Here is a 23,298-nt window from a genome sequence, read left to right on the forward strand (position 1 = left end):
TCCATCCCTATATGATTTCAGTCCCTCTGGCGCCCTCTCCTCACCTTGTGGTAGAATTAGGGGTGCTCTCCGTCCTGCCTTCTTTGCAGGGGCGCGTTGTCTTATGGGCGAGTGCGGTCCAGTTACTTCACTGACACCGGCCCGTTTGATATTGTTCAGGTAGGTCTTATTGCTGTTCTTTAGTTTTGTTGCTATCCTGCATGCATTTCTTTGTTTAAAATGTCTTTTTTTCTCCCTTAGGTATGCAAAGCTTCAGCACGGCGAACTAGCTTGGTTGAACCCTCCTGGTAAATGAAGGCACAGCGCTTTGATGCGGTAAGTAAGCGCTATGCGCAGCGCTGCGAAGTCTTGCCTTTGCTAACCTGTGTTTTCCTTCCTTGTAGGTCGCAGTGTTCTTCAGCGTGAGTGGAATGTCCGGAGTGGTGCCAGCCGAGAGGCGACCAGCCAGGTAAGCCTTTTGAGCAGTTTGTCATTTGTAAATGTCTCTACTGCTTTCTTTAATGTTGCCTCCATCTTCCTCTTTCAGGTCGTTCTGTCCGGGAGGCATGCAGATTCGAGGAAGCTATTCTCAGTAAGCTGCGAGTGTTTAAAGATGAAGACTGCAGGTAAAATGCTGCTGCTAATGATGTTCCTTTTGTCTCCTTGCAGGTTCTGCTTCTCCGAGGTTCGAGGTAATAGCTGGACACGGTGATTGTCACGTTGCAAGCTGCAAAGTAAAGCGTGTTGTCTTGCTCGGGTGTGGTTTAAATAGCCCCAACAAAATAGTCCTGGTAAAGTAGTCCCTAGGCTACCACATCCAAAACACTAGACCGCGTAGCTTGGTTCTTAGGAACCAAGCTATGTGTATGCCTCCATGTTGGCTGACAATACAATAAAGTAGTTCCCAAGCACATTGTTTTTCATGGTGTAAGAGCCTGGCACCATAGGCGCCAGGACTGGCCCCATGAGGGCTTTTTAAGAGGATGCCATGCTCTAGAGGCCCGAGTCCTGACTCCGCCTGGCCAATGGGTTTGCCAGAGGGGGTTTTGGACGAGGGTCGTGACACCTTGTTCTTCTGCAGCCGCCTCCCCTGTTCGATATCTTCCCTTCTTTGGAAAGAAGCCTCATCTGCTGTAAGAAATTGAGATGTGGAGCTTGGGGATCCGCATCACTACTTAAGGAATCAGATTCTGCTGACAAGGAGGATGGTGGTTCACTCGAGGTTATTAGGTTCCTCCACAAGCTGTTTTCTCAGAGCATCACATTTCTGAGCAAATTAATATACCCAGCCTGCCTCATAATCGAGCTCGTCTTGCAAAAATGTGGGCCTTTTACGCTGTTTAATAACCTCTGCACATCGCTTTTGGGTCCAGTTCCTGGTGATGTACCAGTGTGGGAGGATCACCTGGATGAGGGGTCTTCAGGGAGTGCAAGTGGGACACTGCATAGTGAGACACGGTATACTCTTCCCTGTAACACCTTTTCCCCATCCTACCAGGTAGGCTACCTAGGAACTCAACCCCTCCTCCCCTTTCCCGACACAAAAACTTTCTCACGGACAGCTCACTGTGAGCGACAACGGACTAACACCAGAGCCGTATACCTGACATGTCCCAGTAAAATGGTCAGGCAATTACTGATCATTACACACACCTGACTTCCATTACACTTCCCCACACGGATAAAAGGCGGAGCAAGAAAGCAGACTGAGGAAGGCAAAACACATGAGGAAACAGCCGCTCCAAGATGGCAGTTAATACGAGGAGAAAGACGGCGTGCCCAGAGAGGGTTGCAAGGACAGATGTGACCTTGACCTTTGCAAACCGTTACTTTCGTGAACCTTGGAAAGTAAGAAACCTAAGACCGGGAACTAAAGCTGAACAAACCGGCACTATGTGTCGGAGGTACCCGGGGCTCTCCCACGTCGATAACCAATGTGGGGAGGAGCATTTGCTGCCGTGGTACTGTCCTTGGCTCCTACAACAAAGCCGCGCCAGTAAAGAGAGCACACCCAGGGGGTCAGAGAGACAGATACCAAATCAGCCGGCAACATTGTATGAAGAAAGCTAAAGAGAACAATGTGTGAAACGTATGTGACAAGCAACGCGAATATAATAGAAAACCAAAGGAGTGACTGAATTCGGGAGGCCAAGAATGATACCGTAGACAAGAGTGGTCCGGCACCACGTGGGTGCTCATCCGTTAGTCTGTTAGGTATCCAACTGATGCCAACTGTTGAAAAGGGAATTTTGAGATCGAAGTGGTCCTGTAACGGGTCAAGCTAAATCCTGGGCACATTTGAAAGTCTTCGATAGTTTAATGTGAGCTGAAATTGGTCCCAGCATGACTGAGGGAAACTAATTGGGTATTGGGTAAGAAGAAGGATCTGAGCCCGACTAAGGGGGATCGAGTTTGAACCGCGAGTCACCCGAGAAAGAAAATTCTCTTAACATTGTAAAAAGGGGATCTGTGCTCGGCTGAGGGGGATCGTGGGGGGAAGCACCCGCATTGAATACTTGTAAGAAGAAAATAACTTTGTATCCTGTTTTTGTACATCAGGCCCTCTGAATCAAGAGACCTAAGAAGTAAAGAGACTTGGACACAAAGTCCTGATGCTCGTAATGGAACTTTATCCTTGTGCCGTAGAAGCCAGAGTGTGCTTTGCTCGAGTGAACCGCCTTGCCCTGTGCTGAAAACGTGGGGAAGGGAGGCAGACTGCCCGAACATCCTGATATATCATCTTGTGAACACTTCTTTTTCATGAACACTACACCACACTATTTGTAATTAGCGATAAGGATTGGCATTTGTTTCTTTTAGTATAGGCCATTTTATTTTGCCAAAACGGCACTAGGACTGCATTATTATTATTTGATGCTAATAGCTTGCTCCCATCTGTAGATTAGGCTTAGATAGGTGTTTATCACACCCTTGTGAACCTTCAATAAACACCTTTGAACTGTGGTCACTTGGGTCTGTCTTACTGAAGATACCATGCCTTCCTTACACTTGCCTGCGTTTACACCTTTTGTAAGTGGCTACATTGTGACTCATACCAAAAAATGTAGTTTCATTCTTCAGGGAGCCAGTGGTTGGGCATAAATAGCTACGGAACCCTAACACAAATGGAGACTACCCCTCCTAAAATGGCCGACATAGAAGTGTGCGTCGCACTGCATACGACACCAGAAGCACACCAAGGTGCATCATTGGCCAGCTGGAGTTCAAGGCTAGGCCCCACCCGAAGCTGGATGGTGCAGCTGGACTTGTCCAAAGGCCAAGACACAAAGCTGCCTACAGACCTCTCTGCAGCTCTCGGCTGCATATCGATGCGGTCAATGACCATTGTAACATCCAGGGTGCCATTACACACGGAAGGTAAGCCTCATGTATATGTATATACACTTGGCTCTGGTCCGCGTCGCTTTGTTACCTTGCACTGCAATGTAGTTTCTGCATACCCCTCGCCAACCTCCTTCCTACCGGCTGTACTAGCCTGGCATGCGCATACAGGTCCATGCAGCTCGACAACAGACTCAAGCGACACTGTAACCAAGCTGATCCGAAATAACTCATCTTGCAACATAATCCATCCCTGGGGCACACGAAACATGTGATCAAGATCCCCATCCATCCCAGACCTAGGCCTAATTGCACCTACATGCGGTGTTCACACAACAGCATAAATCCTCTAGTACCAGCAAAATAGATGCGCCTCCAACCCCTGCCAATGCAACACTCCTACGAACAGACCTCAGCATATCCATTGCCTGCCACAAGCGCCGAAGCTCACCCAACATGCAGAGTTCACCCTTCCTGCACAACTATCCCCAGCCACAGGCACCCTATTCCGATGACTAGAATGAGGCCAGTCCGCACTGCCACTCGAGCCGGTAAAAAATAACCCCTACTTCACCCATTTACCAACTCACCCAGCTACCCCCAGGATAGAGCCACAGCATCATACTATTGCCCCTGTACGAATGCAGAAAATAGGCAACCGTACATAGTCAATAGCAGGCTACATACTAGCCAATTCAGCACTGCCAGCCTCGCCAAGCAGCATCCTCTTGCACCCCACCAGAAACCCAGCCCACATCCCTATGAGGAACATAAAACTAAGGGCGAGACTCCCTGATTCAAGCCCACACAACCTACCTGCCACCATCCAAATGAGAAATACCCACTTAGACACAAGATCTCGTTGGAACAGCAGACTCCCCTCATTGAGCCCTCCAAGTACCAGGGAAAGCATCCCACACATGCCTAAACTCCCACACCTAGAGTCTACAGTCTTAAGAACGCACCCAGCCAGTGTAACCAGTCATCCAACAATCGCACCGGACTTCAGAACCCTTCCACACAGAAAGCAACCCACATGGACACCCCTAGTCATACACCCAATTGCCACACTAGAAAGATCATACCCCCTTCTCCTCACAATCATCTATCCCCTCAAACTGACGGAAGCCCACCCCTCCTTAAGGGAGCACTCATCAATGCAAGATCGCTACCAGCCCATACCCTGGACATACGTCACCTGATCACCACTCAAAACCTCGACCTACTAGCCATAACTGAAACCTGGCTCCATCAAGCTTTAGGCCCAGTGCTGTCACAAGCACTCCCTGCTGCCTATACCATACTCAGAAATGATAGAGGACTCACAAAGAAGAGGTGTCACACTCATCCACAGAGACTCCCTCAACATCAGACAGGCCAATAACACTAGGTAAGGTAACTATCACCACCTCCCCGATAGACTATCTACATAATCTACTGACCACCAGGCCATGTGGCTTCCTTCGAGGAAGACCTCAGCTTCAGTAGGTGAAAACCTGAAATCCGCCTCTAGTGCCATAATACTTGGTGACCTCAATCTAGACCTTAATGAGACCGCAGATCTCACTGCTTCATCAGTCGCCAGCGCTCTCGCCGATCTGGGATTCAAATATCGGGTCTCAGCCCCAATCCACATTAAGGGTAGAACCCTTGATTGGGTAGAGGATCTGAATTGTCAGATTTCCAGCTCACCCAACCTACCCAGCCCTTGGTCTGACCACCACATTGTAACATTAGCCCTCATGCTGAAGAAAGAGCAGCCACCCAAGCCCTGCCTCCGAACAGCTCAAGCAGAATCTGCAAAATCTCTATCCATCTTGCCTCTTCTCACACTGTTCCTACCAAAGAACCTCAGCTCAACAGACCCAAACACCCAAGCAAACATCTACTTAGGCACTACGACCAATGCACTTAATTTAGTAGCCCCCATAGTGCCTAGAAGAGTGAAACCAATCAACTGTTAGGGAGAATTCTCTGTTTGGGCTGAATTTCCCTACCTAGTGAGTCCCCCAGCAGCGTTGCTGGATTTCTGGGGTTTCTTTTTTTCTCCTGCCAAGAGTGAGACTCTTTTACCCTCACTCTTGGACCTGTTGAAGTGTGTTTTCTTGGTTAAACCTTGTGTTGAATGGGCTATGGGGTCTTTTACTCCATAGGGCCTCATGTATTTTTGTGATGTGGGTTACACAGCACCCTCTGTGCCGTGACCCAGGGGTGTCCTAGGGACTCCCCAACATAGACTCCATACCCTGGGACTGACTACTGTCTCCTAGGGCATGTAAAGTCACCAAAGACTTTGCTAGTCTTGAATCCTGAACAGAACCAGTACAAACCATCATATTGTGGACGTACTGGCTGGGGCAATTCGATTGCCCCAGGGTCTGTTAGTCGAGGGGGCACGTCTCCGTCCCCCCTGATCGAGTTTTGGCTGGTGGCAGTGGAAACTACTTTTTATATTCGACCGCGAATATTTCCCTATGGGATTTCCCATTGTTTTAGGCTAACACATTTAATTATTTATTTACGGTAGCCTTAAACATACCGCCGGTTTATATATTTATTATTATAACTCCGGTTGGGACTTTTTGCCAAAACTTGATTCTAAAATGGCGTTGGCGTTCGCCTCTGTAACTCTGACCCAAAGTGGAGCCCTTTGTTCCACTTTTGGCGGGCTTCTCCACAGAAGCCCTCCAAAGTGGTGCCACTCTGTCTGGGGTACTTAGGAGGGGTGGAGGGGGATTTAGGCACCCTGGACTGAGTTACCTTGGTAACTCAAGTCGCACTCCGTCCTGATTGGCCCAAGTGGTGAGCCGGCCGGCTCACCACTTAGCATGTTTGAGTGACAGCTAGGCTGGGTGAATGGGGGTTTGCTGCATAAAAGCAGGGCTTTGGGGACTGGAACTTCAGAAGTCGCCACAGGACCAAGAATCCGACGAGGGAAGAGCTGAGCCGACCTGCTTCGACGACACCACCCGGTGGAGCCCTGCTGAACCGTCTCACCACTTTTCCCGACGACCGAGGAGAACTCTTAACGGAGTGGCTCCTTCCCTTGACTGGTGGGGACAACCAGTTTCCACCTTCTTTCCGCTTCTCGAGGTATCTCGTGGCCGCCTTGCCCGTGCCAAGCACCCCGGCAACCGGAATACCACACTTTTACCCCTAACCGCGAACGTCGGTACAACCCTTTAACCGGAGGACTCCGCGGCTGGTTTCTTCCCGGGCAGTGCAACGACCTTCTTCTTCTGCTCTTCAGCGAGAACTTCTTCTCCCCTGACCGACGTCGAGCCTTGCTGCCACTGCCTGGAACAACTGCCACCGCCGGAGGATCCTTTCCGCTTAAGGTACCGTGTTCCGCCTGGCTTCCCTTGCCACCGACTGTACGGGGTAGTTTTAGCCCCCGGCTTTCGAACCTGGGAGTGCCTGGGACACCCTGGCTAAACTTTCTAAGCCACTCTAAACTCTTTCTAACTCTGTGCAAGACTTTGAATCCCTACTAACAGTGTGATCTTGGGCACATTTTCGCTCCGGCTACTCTAAGAGTGGGCCCTGCCTAGTGACTTTTGCTCACCTGTGACTTTGTACTTCATTGAGCCTATTGCAAGTGTTCTGGACCTTAGAGTGGTGTGTTTAACCTATTTCTGTTTCTTTTATCCCTTTCTTGAACCTACTAGAGTGTCATCTAACGTTAAGCACTCACCTCTGTTCGAATTATGTGGTGTTAACCTAGAGTTGTCTAGATAGGAGTAAGGGTTGAAACTGCTTTCATTATAACTGTGTTTGAAGTGTTTTTACTATATTTTGCTAGAGTGATTTCAACTTATGTGTGTTTAATAAATAAATAACTATATACTTTTGAAACCAAGCTCTGGTCAGTGTTTGCTTGTGCTATTGTATTTGAGTACCTAGGGTGTATACTTTACATACTGCCTAACTCTTCTTGAGGGAAGTCTGACTGCTCAGCCACAGCTACCAAGTAAATCTGGGTGGTGCAGACTGCTACCAAGTGGGTTTACTGCTATACCTGTAGTCTTAAATCTTTTGCAGTGTTCCCCAAGGGAACTGCACAGGTTTCTGCCTAACATCAACCACATCAATTCTTGGTTTACCCCCGATTTTCAGGCCTCTAGCTGAAGGCCTGAAAATCGGGGGTAAACCAAGAATTGGTTTGGAGAATTAGCTTGGAGAAAAGACCCAACAGACCAACTCAAAACTTCATTCAAATCAATTGCCAAGGAATACAAACAATCCATTATCGCAGCTAATAACGAATGCCAGCTCCAATTCCCAAGAAATCTTTAGAATTCTCAGAGAACTAAAAGCACCATCTTCCCCACCAAGCGCACTTTCTAAAGCCAAGGCATGGTGCACAGACATCCAGAATGCTATTTGAGCCAAAATCACCTCTCTTCAACTGAAAATAGAAAAGAAACAGACCCTCATTTCCACTTCAACCCCACACATCCGCAAGAGTCACCACCATTCCACTTCAGAGAAGTGTCCGAAACAAAAACGGCCAACATACTTAAAAAGCTCATACCATCCAAATGTAAAGGGGACATCTGCCCTGCTAAGATCAAAGATTACTCAGATTCTCTTGGCCCGTTCATCACAAGATGTATTAATGTTTCCTTCTCATCAAGCCAAGTCCTAGCTGGACTCAAAGAATCCTGTGTTCGTCCACTAGAGAAAAAAACTTCACTTGACCCAACCGCATCAAACAACTACGGTCAGATCACAACAATCCCATTCCTTCTAAAGATTCTGGGCAGGTCAGCCTACGAACAAATACAAAACTTCCTAGAATCCAATCACATCCTGGGGGTGCGCCGATCAGGCTTTCGGCCAGGTCATGGACAGAAACGGCACTGCTGGATCTAAATAAACAGCTTGATTCCTTCATAGACAAAGGCAAGACATCCCTTCCTACTCCTCCTGGACCACTGCCTTTGACCTGGTGAACCACAAAACCCTCTGCAACCATTTTATAGCCTATTTCTCTTGTGAAGCCACACCTGGGTAGCATCGTTCTTGGAGACAGATCCATGAGAGTCTTCTCGGACACTGCTAACGCCGGCCATCCCCATTGAGGTCCTCAAGGCTCTTGTTTCTCCCCTTCACTCTATAACATTCATCAAACTCCTCTTCGACCTCCTACACTCCATCGGCATAGCTTACAACAGCAATGCAGATGAAACTCAAATCCTCCTCCGGCTGTCAGGCATCAATGACACATACTCCCTTACCATCAATAGAATTTACTCCACTATCCAAACTTGGAAGGCTATGAACCACCTGTGCCTCAAGGACGAGACCAGATGAAGTTCCTTTTGGTGGGGTCTCCAGCTATGCGAATAAAAATCAAATCACAATTCCCAGCCTTCACATTAGATGGTATTAACATCCCAGTCTCACCATCCGTTAAAACCATGGGTATCTATCTGGAGGCCTCATTATCCCTCTCCATACAGGTAAATGCGATTACCTCCTCAGCGGCATATACAGCAAAACTAATAAATGCAGCCAGGCAATTCCTCACACCGACAAACTGCCTTACCATCGCCAGAGCAATCACAGGAGCAAGACTAAACTACTAAAACTTTCAATTTGCAGGGACCTCAAAACTACATATCAACAAAATGTGGATAATCCAGAAAAAGGCCCTACGAGCAGCACTCAACATACCGAAAATGTCAGCAGTCAGACAGGTGCACTGGCATCCAATCAGAGAAAGAATAATATTCAAGACACTTTGCATCACGCATAAATGCATATCAAACACTGCCCCAGAATATTTGTCGCAGAATTATGAGACCATCCTCTTCCACACCAGTACGGACCATCCATATCCACCGTTTTGCTCCTCCAACCACCAGGAAATATAGAGGAGGGGATTCAAGTTTCCCGGCAATGGCAAGGAAACACTGGAATGCTGTACCCCCCCTGCCTAAGAGCAGAGAGGTCCTAACTGGCAAATCCGTAAAGCTCTAAAAACGGGGCTCTTCGCCCAAGGACTAATTGCGACAGTGAAATGTCCTGGACTGAGTACGAAGATTCCTGCCCGCACCCTCCACTGCCCCTTGCATCATGCAACATATGTGAAACTGGTTCTCTTAACAGCACTCTGATGCCCCTGGGCTGGGGCGCTTTACAAATGTAAAACATAAAATAAATAAAATCTCACCTATACTTGAAAACCATGTCTCACAAAGTAGAAGCTCTCCAGGGCCCCAGTCAAAGCCTAGACGCCTCCGATTAGAGTCCACTCCAGGAATCAGCTGCAGAAAAACAAGGAGGTACATTAAGTTAAAGATCTCAGATGTCCAAGGAAAGACACAACTCTTTAAAAAGAAGATAAAAAGATCATTTATGGGATTAGAAAATGGGATTAGAAAATATCTTATGTGCAGCAGAGAAGGCTAGTAACATGGCGGCTGTAAGCAAGAATGCCTGTTATCCCGACTCCTATTCGCCTTAGCTATGGAAACTCTCGCGAGGGCGGTTTGCTCCAAAGAGAGTATAAAAGGACTGGAGGTGGCTGGATATCACCACTACAAAATTGCATTATATGCAGACGACCTATTTATTTAGATGGTGGACACAGCAGAAACACTTCCCAATATAGTTTCCCGATTCCAGGAGGTCTCTGGATTTAAGATCAATTATACAAAATCCACCATACTCAACGTCTAGGAAACATATAACACTATACACAATACAACAATTAAAGGGTATCTGGGTGTCTTCTTGACTGGCCGGTATGACCAATTGTACGCAGCTAATATCCCGACCCACGTAACGTTGGTCAAACAGGACTTGGCAAAATGGGGGAGGATGGACATTTCTTGGTTAGGCAAAATGTCAGCGGTCAAGATGACACTGTTGGAGAGGCTATAATATATTTTCCAAGCATTGCCGATCTGGATCCCCAAAGTTGCTCTTAAGGAGCTCCAGTCGCATATACTTAACTTTGTTTGCAGAAATAGGCTCACAAGAGTGGCTAGAAGAATGCTGGCAGCAAAAGAGAGGGGAGGGCAGTCACCTGTATGCAGCACAAATTGCCCCAGTACTGGAGAGCCAAGCCACACAACATAACACTAAGCACTGGGCTTCCATAGAATAATCTGCATTAGGTGGTCCTTTCGATGAATGCTGTTGCTGTTCCCCGAGAACTGTGAAAAATCATGTAAATGGAGTGCCAACCACCAAGTCAACATTCGGGCATTGGGATAAGGAAGCCCGCAAAAACTGTGGGATATTTTGACCCACTCAGCTGTGCTATGTAACATCACTGCATTAGTGCAAGAAACAGCACAAGATGGCTGCACTGACTCCTGTGCATGCCAAGATCTTTAAACTGTGTTTTGTAACAATCAGAGAATGGCTGCACCGCGCTGCCACACACAAATTCCAGGTGGGGTGGAACAGAGTACTCACTTTAGGAATGTGCCAGTGTGCTCTGCAACATTAAACATGGAGTGAAGTGAAGTGAAAGAGGCAGCATTATTTTGTTAAAACCCAAAATGCCTCTTTAAAATGTCACCTTTTCAACCTTCAAGGTGATGTTTGGTGCTAAATCCATCATGAGAGGAATCCATCATGAGAGGAACGGGGCCTCATTTGAATGACAGCTCCTGTCAAATGTATCCTTGAAAAATCAACCATGAGCTTTGTTTTTCATTTTACATGAGAAACGTGGCTAAAACTTTACAAGTGTATCTAAAGAATCGGCTGTAAGAGAAAGACTCTAAACAGATGCCTGATACATGTATGCATGCTGCAAACTCCTCCAGCACTCAAGGCAAGAACTAGAGCTGCACAAAATATGTATTTGCTGCAGATGAAAACCAAATTTAAGGGAATAGTAAAATGTGCTTTTTCCTGAATGAAGAGCAAAATCGCCTATTTAAAAGTACATTGTTGTGTAAAGACATGCTCATTTAGAAATGTAAAAATATTACTTGCTGGTAAAAGTACTCCTATAAACTGTTTTGATTCCTAGGTTTCAGGCAATATTTTAAATGAGAAAATAAAAGCTAAACCCAGGTAAACTATATACAAAAAAACTTGCTCTACCAGTGCTAGCCCTGAGAAAGGGTGACACCTCAAACTGCTGGCACAAGAAAGGCTAATTGCTAGATTGGAGGCTTTGAATACCCAGGACAATGGGACTTTCCAAGTCACATCAGACATTTGTCTTTGCTCCAGGCTGTAACAATAGCAGGCTAACACTCCCACCTGTCAAGTGTTAGGGGCAGGAAACTTCAGTCAAGAAAGAGGCCCCTCATCCTGCTTCAAAGGAATTGACATTTGCTTGCAGTTGGGGAAAAGAAAAAAGAAACTGATAAGTGACAATAGACATCCTTTTGGTTTAAAAAAAGCCTATTTTGTAACTCAACTTCAAGACATTTAACTTTGCAGCAAGAATGAGGAAAAATATGAAAAGTGTGTAGTTTTAAATCTAATTGTATGCTCGTTCTGTGAAGACTTGGTAGAACTAATTACTGCGTAAGGAAGTTGTAAAGAATCCCAGATTGTGGGGAAAGCATTGATATTGTAAACATAACATTTTGTACAAACATACCAGGGGTAAATGCGCATCTGTGTACAAAGTTGGGAAATTTGAGGCCAAATCTTTCATGGTTAAAATTGCCAAAATGTAGCAGGAAGGCAAAACCAGGTCCCACAGACTTGGGGTTTGGATTGAAATGTGACCCACAAAATATGTAACCTGTGTATGTGATTTTCTCAGAGGTTATAACTGCATAAATATGTATTTGTGGTAAAATTAGATTTTAGTTCTAGGAGCCAAGGGAGGTTTCTAGACATTGTAAAAATCATCCCATAAATATGACATCCTTTTCTGTGATCCAATCAGCAGAGAGCAAGGCGGAAACTATGCTCTTGCCCAATCCTAGCATTATGGGCGTGGGTAATAAGCCTGCCCCTGCCATATACTTTAGTGATGTTATTTGGCATGATAAATAAGGGAACCTGAGAACACACAGATTCCTGACTTTCTTCCTGAATTCCTGCGTGGCGTCCTGTTCCTGATTTATTCATCCTGTTTGATTCAGATTCCATATTTCATTGTAAAGCCAAGCCCTATGCATTGCTGAACCCCTTTTCTAAAAATCCCCAAACTCCAAGGGAAGCATCCATCCAGCATGGCTTGCTGCTACTAGATGCATGCTTGCTGCAAACTTGCCATCCCACTGATCTGTAGTATCCAGTAACCAGAAGGGCCAGTTGCAGTGCAGTCCGCTGACCAGAACCGCCCAGCTGATCCTGTTCCGCTAGTTGCCCCGCTGTCCTTGTTTAGACCCGATCCGTGTGATGACCAGAACCCTTGACGGTCCAAAATCCTAAATTAAAGTGGACTGTAAGTATTAATAGGAATCATAGAAAACCGTAGCATACCTTTCCTTGTCTCATCCCAATCTCTAAACCAGCCTATCCTTGCCTTAACTTGCAACTTTGTCAGAATCCTTATTGCCATTCAGTCTTCGATTTATCTTGCTAAGCGCCATTTCTTTAGTCATTTTTATCTTGTGTAAATCCTAAACTATCAATCCTCTTTCGAGTGGTCGGTCTGGTTCCGCCGGAGCGGGCGCTGGTGATCTGGGGTTGGAGTCATGAATCGACTCAAGAGCTTACTGTGTCCCTCTTTGGTATTCTAGCCTGCCTGCTCTAGTCTAGAGTAAAATTATAGTAAATATTTTCTTGTCCAAACTGAGTTTTTTGGTTTTCACTACCCGATTTTTCTAAAAACGCCTCTCATTCAACATTGCATATCTTCCTCAGTTTAATAGCTAGAGAACTCTGGATTATACCCAAGACCTATAGCTACACCCCAACCCAAAAACCGCACTTGAAATCACTTTGGTTAATTTTAGGCGGAAATCCACATTTTGTAAAGTTTTACATGTGTGATTTTTATTCCAAGTTATTTTCAACTTTCCATTCAAATTCAAAGTGTTTACTTTTGCTCAAACTATAGCTCATGATTGTTAGTATCTTTCCAATGTTGCTCCCATAGAAATGTGTACTGATTTAAGGATTTTTGCACATTTTCATTGTTTAACTCAGCCAATTTCGAATGTCATTTTAAATTGTAAAATTTCAAATCCGTTTTTCTCTCTTGTTTGGGGAGGGAAGGTTGGATCCGAATTCTGATTTCTAGTCCTTATTCCCAATTACCTGCTGCTTCCTTCTATCTATTTAGAATTGTTTAGTTTGGGGTTGAGGAGTATTGCAGGGCGAAATACTAACTTTTAAGTGCGATCTTTCCAAACAAGCCAAAAGTGTTCTTTTCTCTGGCGTTTTATATTTTGTGTTGCTAAAGAGTGGATTTAAGTGCACTGCATACCTTCTTTTCTGTTATTGTCACCACATTGGTGATTGCTGCTCCCTATTAAAGTAGATGTTTGATTTGAATTTTAAATAAATAACTATTACCTTTACCAACCAGTCTGATTCCTGGTCCATCATGACCTGGGGTATTTGAGAAGGGGTGTGATATGAGTGGTATATCACTCAAAATATTGAACCTATATATATATATAATAAAATAAGCAGTTCAGCTGTGCGCTGCATACTAGGCTGAAACCAGGGTGTATCGCCTGATTGAAATACTTAACAATACGGAACAGCCACTTTCCCAACCCCCCCTCACTGGAATCTGGACTAATTAGGAATTCCCCCACTGGACAAGACACTAACTTACTCGATGAATAGAGGGGGACTGTCTAGGACGGCCTACTACGTTGATAATGAGCAACCCCTATCATTTGAGCAATGCAAACAGGCCTTTTTAGTATTAGAAGCTGACCGATACAGTATATCCAACAACTACATTGGCTCATTAAGGCAAAGCTGGCGGTTCAAGTTAAACGGGACACTACCCAGTTTGAGGACCCCCATGAAAGGCCTAGTATCATCCATTTATAAAAATTCTCAATTCTAAAAGGTTCAACTCATCCCACACATACATGGTCAAATGGGAGGAAGATAATCTGAAGACCCATAGATGAACTGGCCTGTATAATATATGGACTAGGAGAGGCAAATACTCTAAATCGGTTCACCTCAAGGAGAATGGCGTTAAGCTGTTACTACAATGGTATTTGACCCAAGAACGCTTAAATAAAATGAACCCCACAACACATACCCCCCCCTACGTGTTGATGTTCTGATGCTACGGGCACCTAGGTGGACATGCCCTGTCTCGCAGGTGTTTTGGAAGGAAGTGCTAGCCCAGATTAAAATAAATAATTACCAGACTAGAATTGTTAGCGGACCACCTGGTGATATTATTAGGCGATTAAGATCTGCAGGGTCATTACAAGTTGGGGGCAAAGCAGTCTAAACTGATAACTCATTTTGTAGTTGCAACAAAGATGGTCATTGCAAAGAATTGGAAGTCCTCACTACCCCCGGATACTAAAGAATGGTGGTCCAGGATCCGGTATGTAGTGGCAATGCACAAAATAGATGCAGCAATTAGGGGGGACTAAGTACTTTATCTTCAAGAATGGGTCTCTTATTACTTATGTGAGCCAGCATGAGGCTCCGGGATATGTCAAACACCATGAGATTACTTACTTTTCACAGTTTCAATAGTTAATTTGTTTTATGCATTACAACCCACCGTACTTCCACACTCATATGAGCTGTTAATGTTTATGTTTGTTTGTTGTTTTTGTTATGATAATTGCTGATGTTAAGCGGCCATTATTTGAATTTAGCAATATACGGCTGAGATTTACCTACATTACAGACAGTTATTGAAGCAATGATGTAATACTTGCACGTAGATTTAATTTCGAGGTTACTTTTATGAATGGCACATGTATTGTTATTACAATGAAAGGGAGACAACCGTGTCTAAATCCCAAAAGAGAGAATAGTAGTGTGCATTTCTCGGGTGCCGATGCTGCTAACCAACCCTACAAAAAACTTCCAATACCCTCACCCCTTCACACACCGCTCACAACCACACCTCTTAAACTGCAGCAACCCACATGCACTTCAACACACCACAACAACAAGCACACCACAAAGACCCCATCACAACAACACACAATGGACTCGGCGAACGGCGTTAACCGAACTGAAGCTGCCAACAGTACATCACAGCGCCCTTGTTCCTTTGCAAATCTTTGTCCTACTAAAACGCCCTAACCTACCCCCCCCTTTTTTTTTTTAAGATCCCCAGCGGACCACTCCGGTGGCGAAATGCTATACAAATATCCTTTAACACAATGTTGCTCCAGTAGATATCTCAATAAAGGTTTGAAAGCAAGAAAAAAAAATAGAAAACGTTACCTGTTCTAGAATATGTGGGGGAAGGCTTTTGGGAGATGCAGGGAAAAAAAGTTGCCCCTCTGGTGACTTTTTCACTGGGGACATTACATGGAACCTGGACGTGCTCTGGGAAATCCTGCTGGAAAAAGGGTTTCAGAAATGTAAACGGCAGGACCAACTCCCTAATGTCTGGCAATTACACCTTTGGGAGGTTCTAGAGAACTGACATTCTAGAACCCATACACTGGTGGGGCAGTATTTGCAGCTTAGAGGGGAAGGCCTCTTTCATTTATTCAGGCTTGCTGAGCCACCTGCCGTACCCCCAGGACCAGATCCACTTTGCCTTAGCCTCACCAGGGCTTCATGTATATTAAAAATTAGATTTTCCATTTAGTGACAACCTTTAACCATAAGTGTATTCAGGGTATGTCTCCTTCAGGCAGAGTAGTTTAAAGAGACTATTTTACACTCTCTGCATATCGCTTTTTGCCCCACTATTCCCACTCACCTCCCCCTCTCACCCACCTCTTTCCTTGATCAATATTACCCTGTTTAGAGACTGGCTCCACAGTGCTATCGACCTGTACCAAACTATCTTCCGGGTCTTCAGGAACCACATTCAGACTAGCCTTTCTTTTTCCTACAATACTCTATATTACAGCACGAAAGTTAACACAATCCGCTTCTACTGGATTGAGACCCAGTCTGGCTCACCTTTTACTCCCCAGCTAGAGAAGAAGGGTTGTAGGGTACTATGTTGGGCAAGTAACACGGAGGTCAGCCTGTAGAACAGGCTGGTTACTGCTACAAAGAATGAGATACAAGCCTGTTTAACAATGGACGCCAATCTAGAAGATGCCTTCATCCAAATGATTCAAATTTGAATTATGTGATGCAGTCAAAAGTAGGATTGTAGACAGTTTGCCATATTGGAGCTAGGAACCTCGTAGAGTTCAATATTGGCTTACGAAATGTCCCAGATATCCAGATTCCTGAATAGGATTGGAATTGTATCTTTCAGGCTCTTTATACTATAATGTTCCTGCCTACTCTGTGGAAGATCAATTAAGTAAAATTACTTTGAGGAAATGTAATGTTATTTCCAGGGAAAGAGCTTGAAAATCACCAGGATCGATAGGATCCCCAACTATATTTTGCTCTGCCAGACTTACTTGTAGGTGCAAATTCTCATTCAGGTTTTTAAAACACACCGATTATAACCAATACTCTCCCGTGCAGTTGGAAAATTGAGATTATCGTCCCAATATATAAAAAAGGAAATAAATCTGACCTAACTGCATAACGTCTCATGACTTTACTGATGGCACCTCTAAGTTGTTTGCAGGTATTTGGCTAAATGATTGGAAGAGTTGGTGCAAGAAAGATACCAATCTCGCTTTCAGGGCAGGCATTGGCACTAATTATGAGGGCCTACATCTGTATTTTATTATGGCTAAGTATGTGAAAATCAGGGGTTCTCCCGTCTATGTGCCCTTTATGAAAGAATTCAAGTAACTTGAAAGAGAGATGGGCATACCAGACACTGTTCTTAAGCACTAGCTTTGAGACTGACTACACACGGCTGTTCCATTTGCCATAACGGATACATATAAATGCAATTCACCATATGGCTTATAACTTTGGCGCAGTTCGATGAATCCTCACCAAACTTTGCAAAAATAAGTATATGGCCACCTCGGAAGGATTTTACGAAGTTTGGTGCAGTTTCGTCCAGGGTGGGGGCAAAGTTATGGGGGGTCCCATAATTTTTGAAATCCTCAGACACAGTGGGAAAGAAAATGTGCTTGCACCTACAACCCAAACCGCTGGACAGATTTGCACCAAACTTGAACAAGTAGCTTTTGCAAATTTTGTGTAAATCCGTCCAGTATTTTTTTTTTTTTAAATGGCCAAAAAGGTAGGGGAAATAAATTAGTGCCATCTGGGGCTGGTTCACTGACTCATTTCCTTATTCGGAGTTTGCGGACACCCCCTGGACCAATCCGAGCACAGCTTGACGTTCGCAGACATTCTACAAGCCCGCTAATTGGTCAATAAAAAACACAAGGTGCATCAACACATTTGAAACGGAAGCCATGTTGGATTTCTGAACTGCACCCGTAGTCCACGGGCATCGCTGTAAAAACATGAAAAAAACAACATTGCACTTGTGAAACAAATGGAACTATCTCTGTGGAGGTAAGGGGTGATGAGGATGGGATGGCATATGGCCATAAAATCCTGGGACATCTTATTAACATTATAAACACAACCCCTTGTAGGGACTAAATCAAAATGAATTTCATATGTGAGGTCAACAGTGATGTCATCAATGACATTTGTGATGTCATCTTTGATGTACTGAGTGTTAGTCTTAGCAGTGCACGGTCGTGACGCGAGTTATGGTTGCTTAGCTTACAATAACTTGCAGATTTCTGCGTTTTTTTGCTTTTACTTGTAACCATAACATCCCTTTAACAACGTTTTTTCACTGAATTTCATAGGTTTTTAATAGTGCAACGGAACTATAACGTCCCTTTAACCATTTTTTTTTTTTTACTGAATATATATGGGATCCTTTACTCACTTCCGAGGCTTGTGGAATCTGCTTAGATCACATGCTGTCCATAAATTAGCGAGCAGTGTTAGAAGAAGGTGGTGGGATGTGAGAAGGTTCATGGGTAAACAGATGTCTTAGAACCGCTTGTCCCACCTGTCATGATGCCTACCCCCCAGGCATCCGGACCAAGCCCATCAGCCCCGGGAGCAGGCATCTAGACATTTAGTAAAACCTCAGCAGCCCCGAATAGGGGCTATCTGGGTTCAGTCCTGGTGCCTTAGGCGCCAGGCTCATAGTAGAAATCAGCACAGGCGCCTAAGGCGCCAGGCTCAGTCATTACTTACCTAGGCAGGCCATGCTGCAAATGACTACAATCCAACATGAAGCCTGAAAGGGACTATTTTTCTACAGGGACTATTTTTTACTCGGGTGTGGTTCTAAGGACTTCTTACCTGGGGCTACTTTTGAGGCTATTTAAACCACGCCCGACCAGCAACACACGCTTCACGTTATTCTGCATCCAGCAGCGTAACGCTCACCGTGCCTGCAGCCTGCATCCAGTCTTCTGCCACGCTTGCCTCGAATCCGGAGCTCCTAAAACAAAGAGGAAAGAAAGGGACAAGGTTAAAAAACAAACTTATTTCTATTCCACACCCGATTCTGGATCCATCTCGTCTCCGGACCTGTAAAGATCATCATTTCTGCACGCGCCGTGCCGCACCTCCAGCTGCAGCGTTGCGCCATACTCACCAGTCTTCACAGCATCCTTCGGGTCGGCGCTGCCTCCATCATTTCTTCGCCGAACTTCGGCACCTAGGAGACAAAAGAAAACCACAAGGTGAGCCGAGGGAACCAACAAATATAATTCTTACCATCATAGACTTACCTGATTTACCACCGCAGGGATCCTTTTGTGACTCTCCATATTTTCACGTGCCGCATCTGTAAAGGGAGACAAAAAACACGTTTTCCACGTGCAACATTTACCGGACAGCGCCGGGTAATACAGACTCTTAGCTAAGCGCCACCAGCTGCCACAAGAGCATCTTTTCACGAGCCAGCTGCAAGACAAGAAAGGAAGGGGGGGGGGATCAAGAGTGAACATCGGACATATTGAACTCTATGAACTTAATACTTATTGGTCCTCACCAGGAATCGCAGAGTCAATACTCTCCGGAACTCTCCCGAGCCTTCAAACCAGTGAAGTAACTGGAATGGACGCGCCCCTGCAAATCCACGCAGGATGGAGAGCTCATCTTTCAAGGACATAAGGTGAGATTGCTGTGAGGGCATTTTGGAGGCAATTAGTTGGGGAGGACTGTGGGGGTGCCATCACTTGAATCCACAAGTGGCTTAATCCATCTCTCCACTTGCAGGAGAATATTTCTATGGGTTAAGCAGACAAGATTAGGAGGGCAGATCCAGTCAGTCATCGCTGCACTATGCATCACGTGGGTGGAGACCGCAGCTGTCCGGGTTCGACCGACGTTCCTATGGGAGCCAGGTGAGCATAACACCACCTGTGTATCTGTCTTGGAATGAGTGTCAATGAAGTAATGCGGAGTGAAAAGTGTGTATTGAGCTCCATGTCGCTGCTTTGGAAATGCTGTCTAGAGGAACATTTGCAATGAAAGCCAGAGTGGATCCTGTGCTCCTTGTGGAGTGAGCTCTCGGCGTAAAAGGCAGTGTCTTGTTTGATAGGGGATAGCAAAATTGTATACATCTGACTATCCACCTGGAGATGGAATTCTTTGAAATGTGGTCTCCTTCTCTGCCTGGTGCTACGGAGACAAACAGTTGATCTGTTTTTCTTAGCGGTCTGGTCCCGTCTACATGGTAGAGGACCGCCCTCCTCACATCTAGCGCGTGGTGTTTCACCTCAGCTGAGCTGGTGGGTTCCTGAAAGAAAGCTGGTAGCTCAATGGACTGGTTTACATGAAATGTAGAGATGAACTTAGGGGAGAACCTTACGTAAAACCAGTTTGTCCTTGTGTTTGATAATGAAAGGATCCTGCACTGACAATGCTTGTAATTCACTAATTCTTCTTATGGAAGTAATAGCCACTAAGAAGGCAGTTTTGTAAGTCAGGTGTTTAAGACTTGACTTATGCATCGGCTCGAATGGAGGTCCGATGAGCTTAGCGAGTACTACATTGAGATCCCATCCTGACGGCGGGTTTGAGATTGGAGGGTGGAGCCTCTGTACTCCCTCCATTAATGCCCGGTACCTTCCACCATGAGACTTTATTGAGGGAGGTGGTGCAGGCTGACAAGGCCGCCAAGTGGACCTTTAAAGAGTTGAATACTAACTCTGAGTCTAGCAAGTGGAGCATATAATTTAGAATGTGTGATGGGGTACATTCTATGGGGTTAATTTGTTTAGAATGGCACCAAATTACAAATCTCCTCCACTTGTCAAAGTAACAGTGTCTAGTGCTAGGCTTTCGTGCTTCTTTTAGGATATCCATACACCTTTGTCATAGGTTAAGATGTCTGAACTCTATGAATTCAGGAGCCATGCTGCCAAGTTCATTGAGTGAGGTTCTGAGTGCACGGTTAGTCCCCCGTGTTAAGTGAGCAGATTGTTCATGCACAGGAGTTCGATGGGATTGCACGTCGCCAGTTTGTGCAGATGTGGATAGCAAGGTTGTCTTGCCCACATAGAGGAGCAACTAAAATGAGCGTCACCTGCTCCCTTTGGATCTTGTTCACCACCCTGTTCATGAGAGGTGTTGGGGGTGTGGGGGAAGCGTAAGCAAATGTCCCTGACCAGTTCATCCATAGGGCGTTCCCCTTGGAGCCTGGTTGGGGGAACCTAGACGCAAAGTCTGGGCATTGACTGCTTTCGCTTGTAGCGAACAAGTCTATTGTGGGGAAACCACATTGAGAGAAGAGTTGCTCTACGACCCTCGTGTTCCTCTGGCAGGGGATCTCTGCTCAGAGAGTCTGCCAGAGTCGAGTTCCACTGGAACATGCCGAGATGGTAGGAATATTTTCTGTTTGAATGCCCATTTCCAAATTTGTTGCGCTAGCTTGGACAGATTTGGAGAACGTGTGCCCCCTTGTTTCTTGATGTAAAACATCACCGTAGTGCGGTCTGTGAGGACTTGCAATGCCTGGTTCTTCAGGTGTATCTCGAACGCTTGAAGGGCCTTCAACACTGCTAGTAGTTCCAGCAGATTGATGTGGTTCTGCACCATAGCACGAGTCCGCAGACCTTGAGATGTGTGATGAAGGTAATGAGCCCCGCCCACCCGGCGAGTGAGTCGTCTGTTGTGACAATCGCCTGCACTTCTGGATCACGGAAGGGTTTTCCCTTCAACAGATTTTCTCTTGTCCACCAGCGAAGGTTTTGTACTAGTGTTGGCGAAACGACCACTATATCGTCCCACTGACCGCTTGCCTGAGACCCCTGTTTCGATAACCACTCCTGCAGGGGTTGCATGCGCAGGCGCGTGTGGTGACAGGTAAATGCAAGACGCCATCATGTCTAGCAAACGCATAGCTTTGCATACGCTTATCTGGCGGCCGGCTTCATAATGTGGAATTTGCAGTAGCATGTTTTGGACTCTTTCCTCTGATGGAAAGACCAACCCCTCTTCTGAGTTTATTACAGCTCCTAGGAACTGTTTTGTGGTGCTTGGCACAAGCCTTGATTTTTTCTTGTGTATTGAGAAGCCCAATTGAACGGGAAGATTGATTGTTCTTTGAATGTTTTGACTGCAATCAGCCAGTCGTCCAGGTAAGGCTACACTGGGATTACCTCCATGTGCAGGTGCGCTGCGACCACTGGCAGTACTTTTCTTAATACCCTTGGTGCAGATGCTATATCGAAGGGTCGCACTTAGAATTGGTAGTGCTAGTTTGCTATCTTGAATCACAATAATCTTCTGTGCGCTGGAAACATTGAAATATGAAAATAAGCATCTTTCATATCCAATGTTGCCATGTAATCCCCCTGCTTTAGCAGAGGGATTACTTCTTGTAGCATGGTCATGCAGAACATTTGTGGCTTGACAAATTTGTTTGCAGGGCGTAAGTGTCACATCTCCCTATGGCCGCTGGTCTTGGTGGCAACAGAACCGCCTTTGTTACGTTAATGCCCGGGTTCTTATTCCCCATGGATCTGGTATTGAGTATTCCCCCAAGATGGCAGCGGTTTCCAGCCCTGTGATTCCTGTGCCTTCTACTGTTTCTCCTCTACAGATTTCTCCGCCTTCTGACGGTCAGGTGACCGTATATCATCACAACATTCAGGCACCCAGTTGCGTCGCTACTCCTTACCAAGATGCATCGTAAATTTGCAGTCTAGGGAACTTTACTCAATACATGTCAATCTGATACTAATCCTCTCTGTTTCGTAGGAACTCCCATCCAGATCAACCTTTCATCCACGCTTCTCTTACCGGGTTCACGTCCGGTCCTGGCTGTGGGAACCAGTTATCTGGAGCCAGTTTCAGTACAGGACACGTCTCTGTACGGTAGGGAATTATTCTTCCACTGAATTCTATTTCAGTCGCTATCAAACAAAGACAAACTAATTGTCCTTCTCATAGTTTCGGCACTCGTCTTCGCAAGTTTCTGGGAAGCGACGATCGCTCCACCTAAACGCTGCACGTTTCTCTCCATCTCCACCGAGGTAGGTTGGGACTGGGATACTTTGCATTACTTGGGTATTTCAATTTCGTGTTTCTTATCTCACTAGCCAGTCAGCCTACATCTGAGGTACCGCGGCTCTTCTGTTCCTGCGCCCATTACTCTAGCAGCATTGCTGCCTCAGTCAGCACCTCCAAAACACCATAAACCACCTAGTGCCTTTGTCGCAGGTATACCCCAGTAGATCTTTACTTAAGGTTATATGCAACTGCTTAAAGGATTCTCCCGATCGTGCACCATATTACCAGCTTAGCTAAAAGTGAGTAAACTGAACTTATGTTCTGTGATTATTTGTGCACTGTCCTCACGGCGAATTGGTATGTTGTATTATCCTTAGCATGCAGTTTAGATCTCGCAAAAACGAGGCACCCTTAGGGGTATTGAGGTATTTGGAGGACTACAACTACCATATAATGGTGACATGTCCGTATTTATAGCGCATTTGAGTGTGTATTACTATC

General features: G+C 45.5%; 1 protein-coding gene across 1 annotated transcript in view; it reads right to left on the minus strand.

Annotated features, from left to right (window-relative positions):
* The window catches only part of NUP85 (nucleoporin 85), a 977,524-nt gene that overhangs the window by 863,855 nt on the left and 90,371 nt on the right, over positions 1-23,298 (minus strand). The window contains exon 2 of the mRNA XM_069654821.1: positions 9,500-9,593. Within this exon, the coding sequence (XP_069510922.1) occupies positions 9,500-9,593 (94 nt within the window). The remainder of the gene's footprint in view (positions 1-9,499; positions 9,594-23,298) is intronic.

The sequence above is a fragment of the Ambystoma mexicanum genome, chromosome 3q (assembly GCF_040938575.1).
Source record: "Ambystoma mexicanum isolate Mex_15411 chromosome 3q, UKY_AmexF1_1, whole genome shotgun sequence".
Lineage (NCBI taxonomy): Eukaryota > Metazoa > Chordata > Amphibia > Caudata > Ambystomatidae > Ambystoma > Ambystoma mexicanum.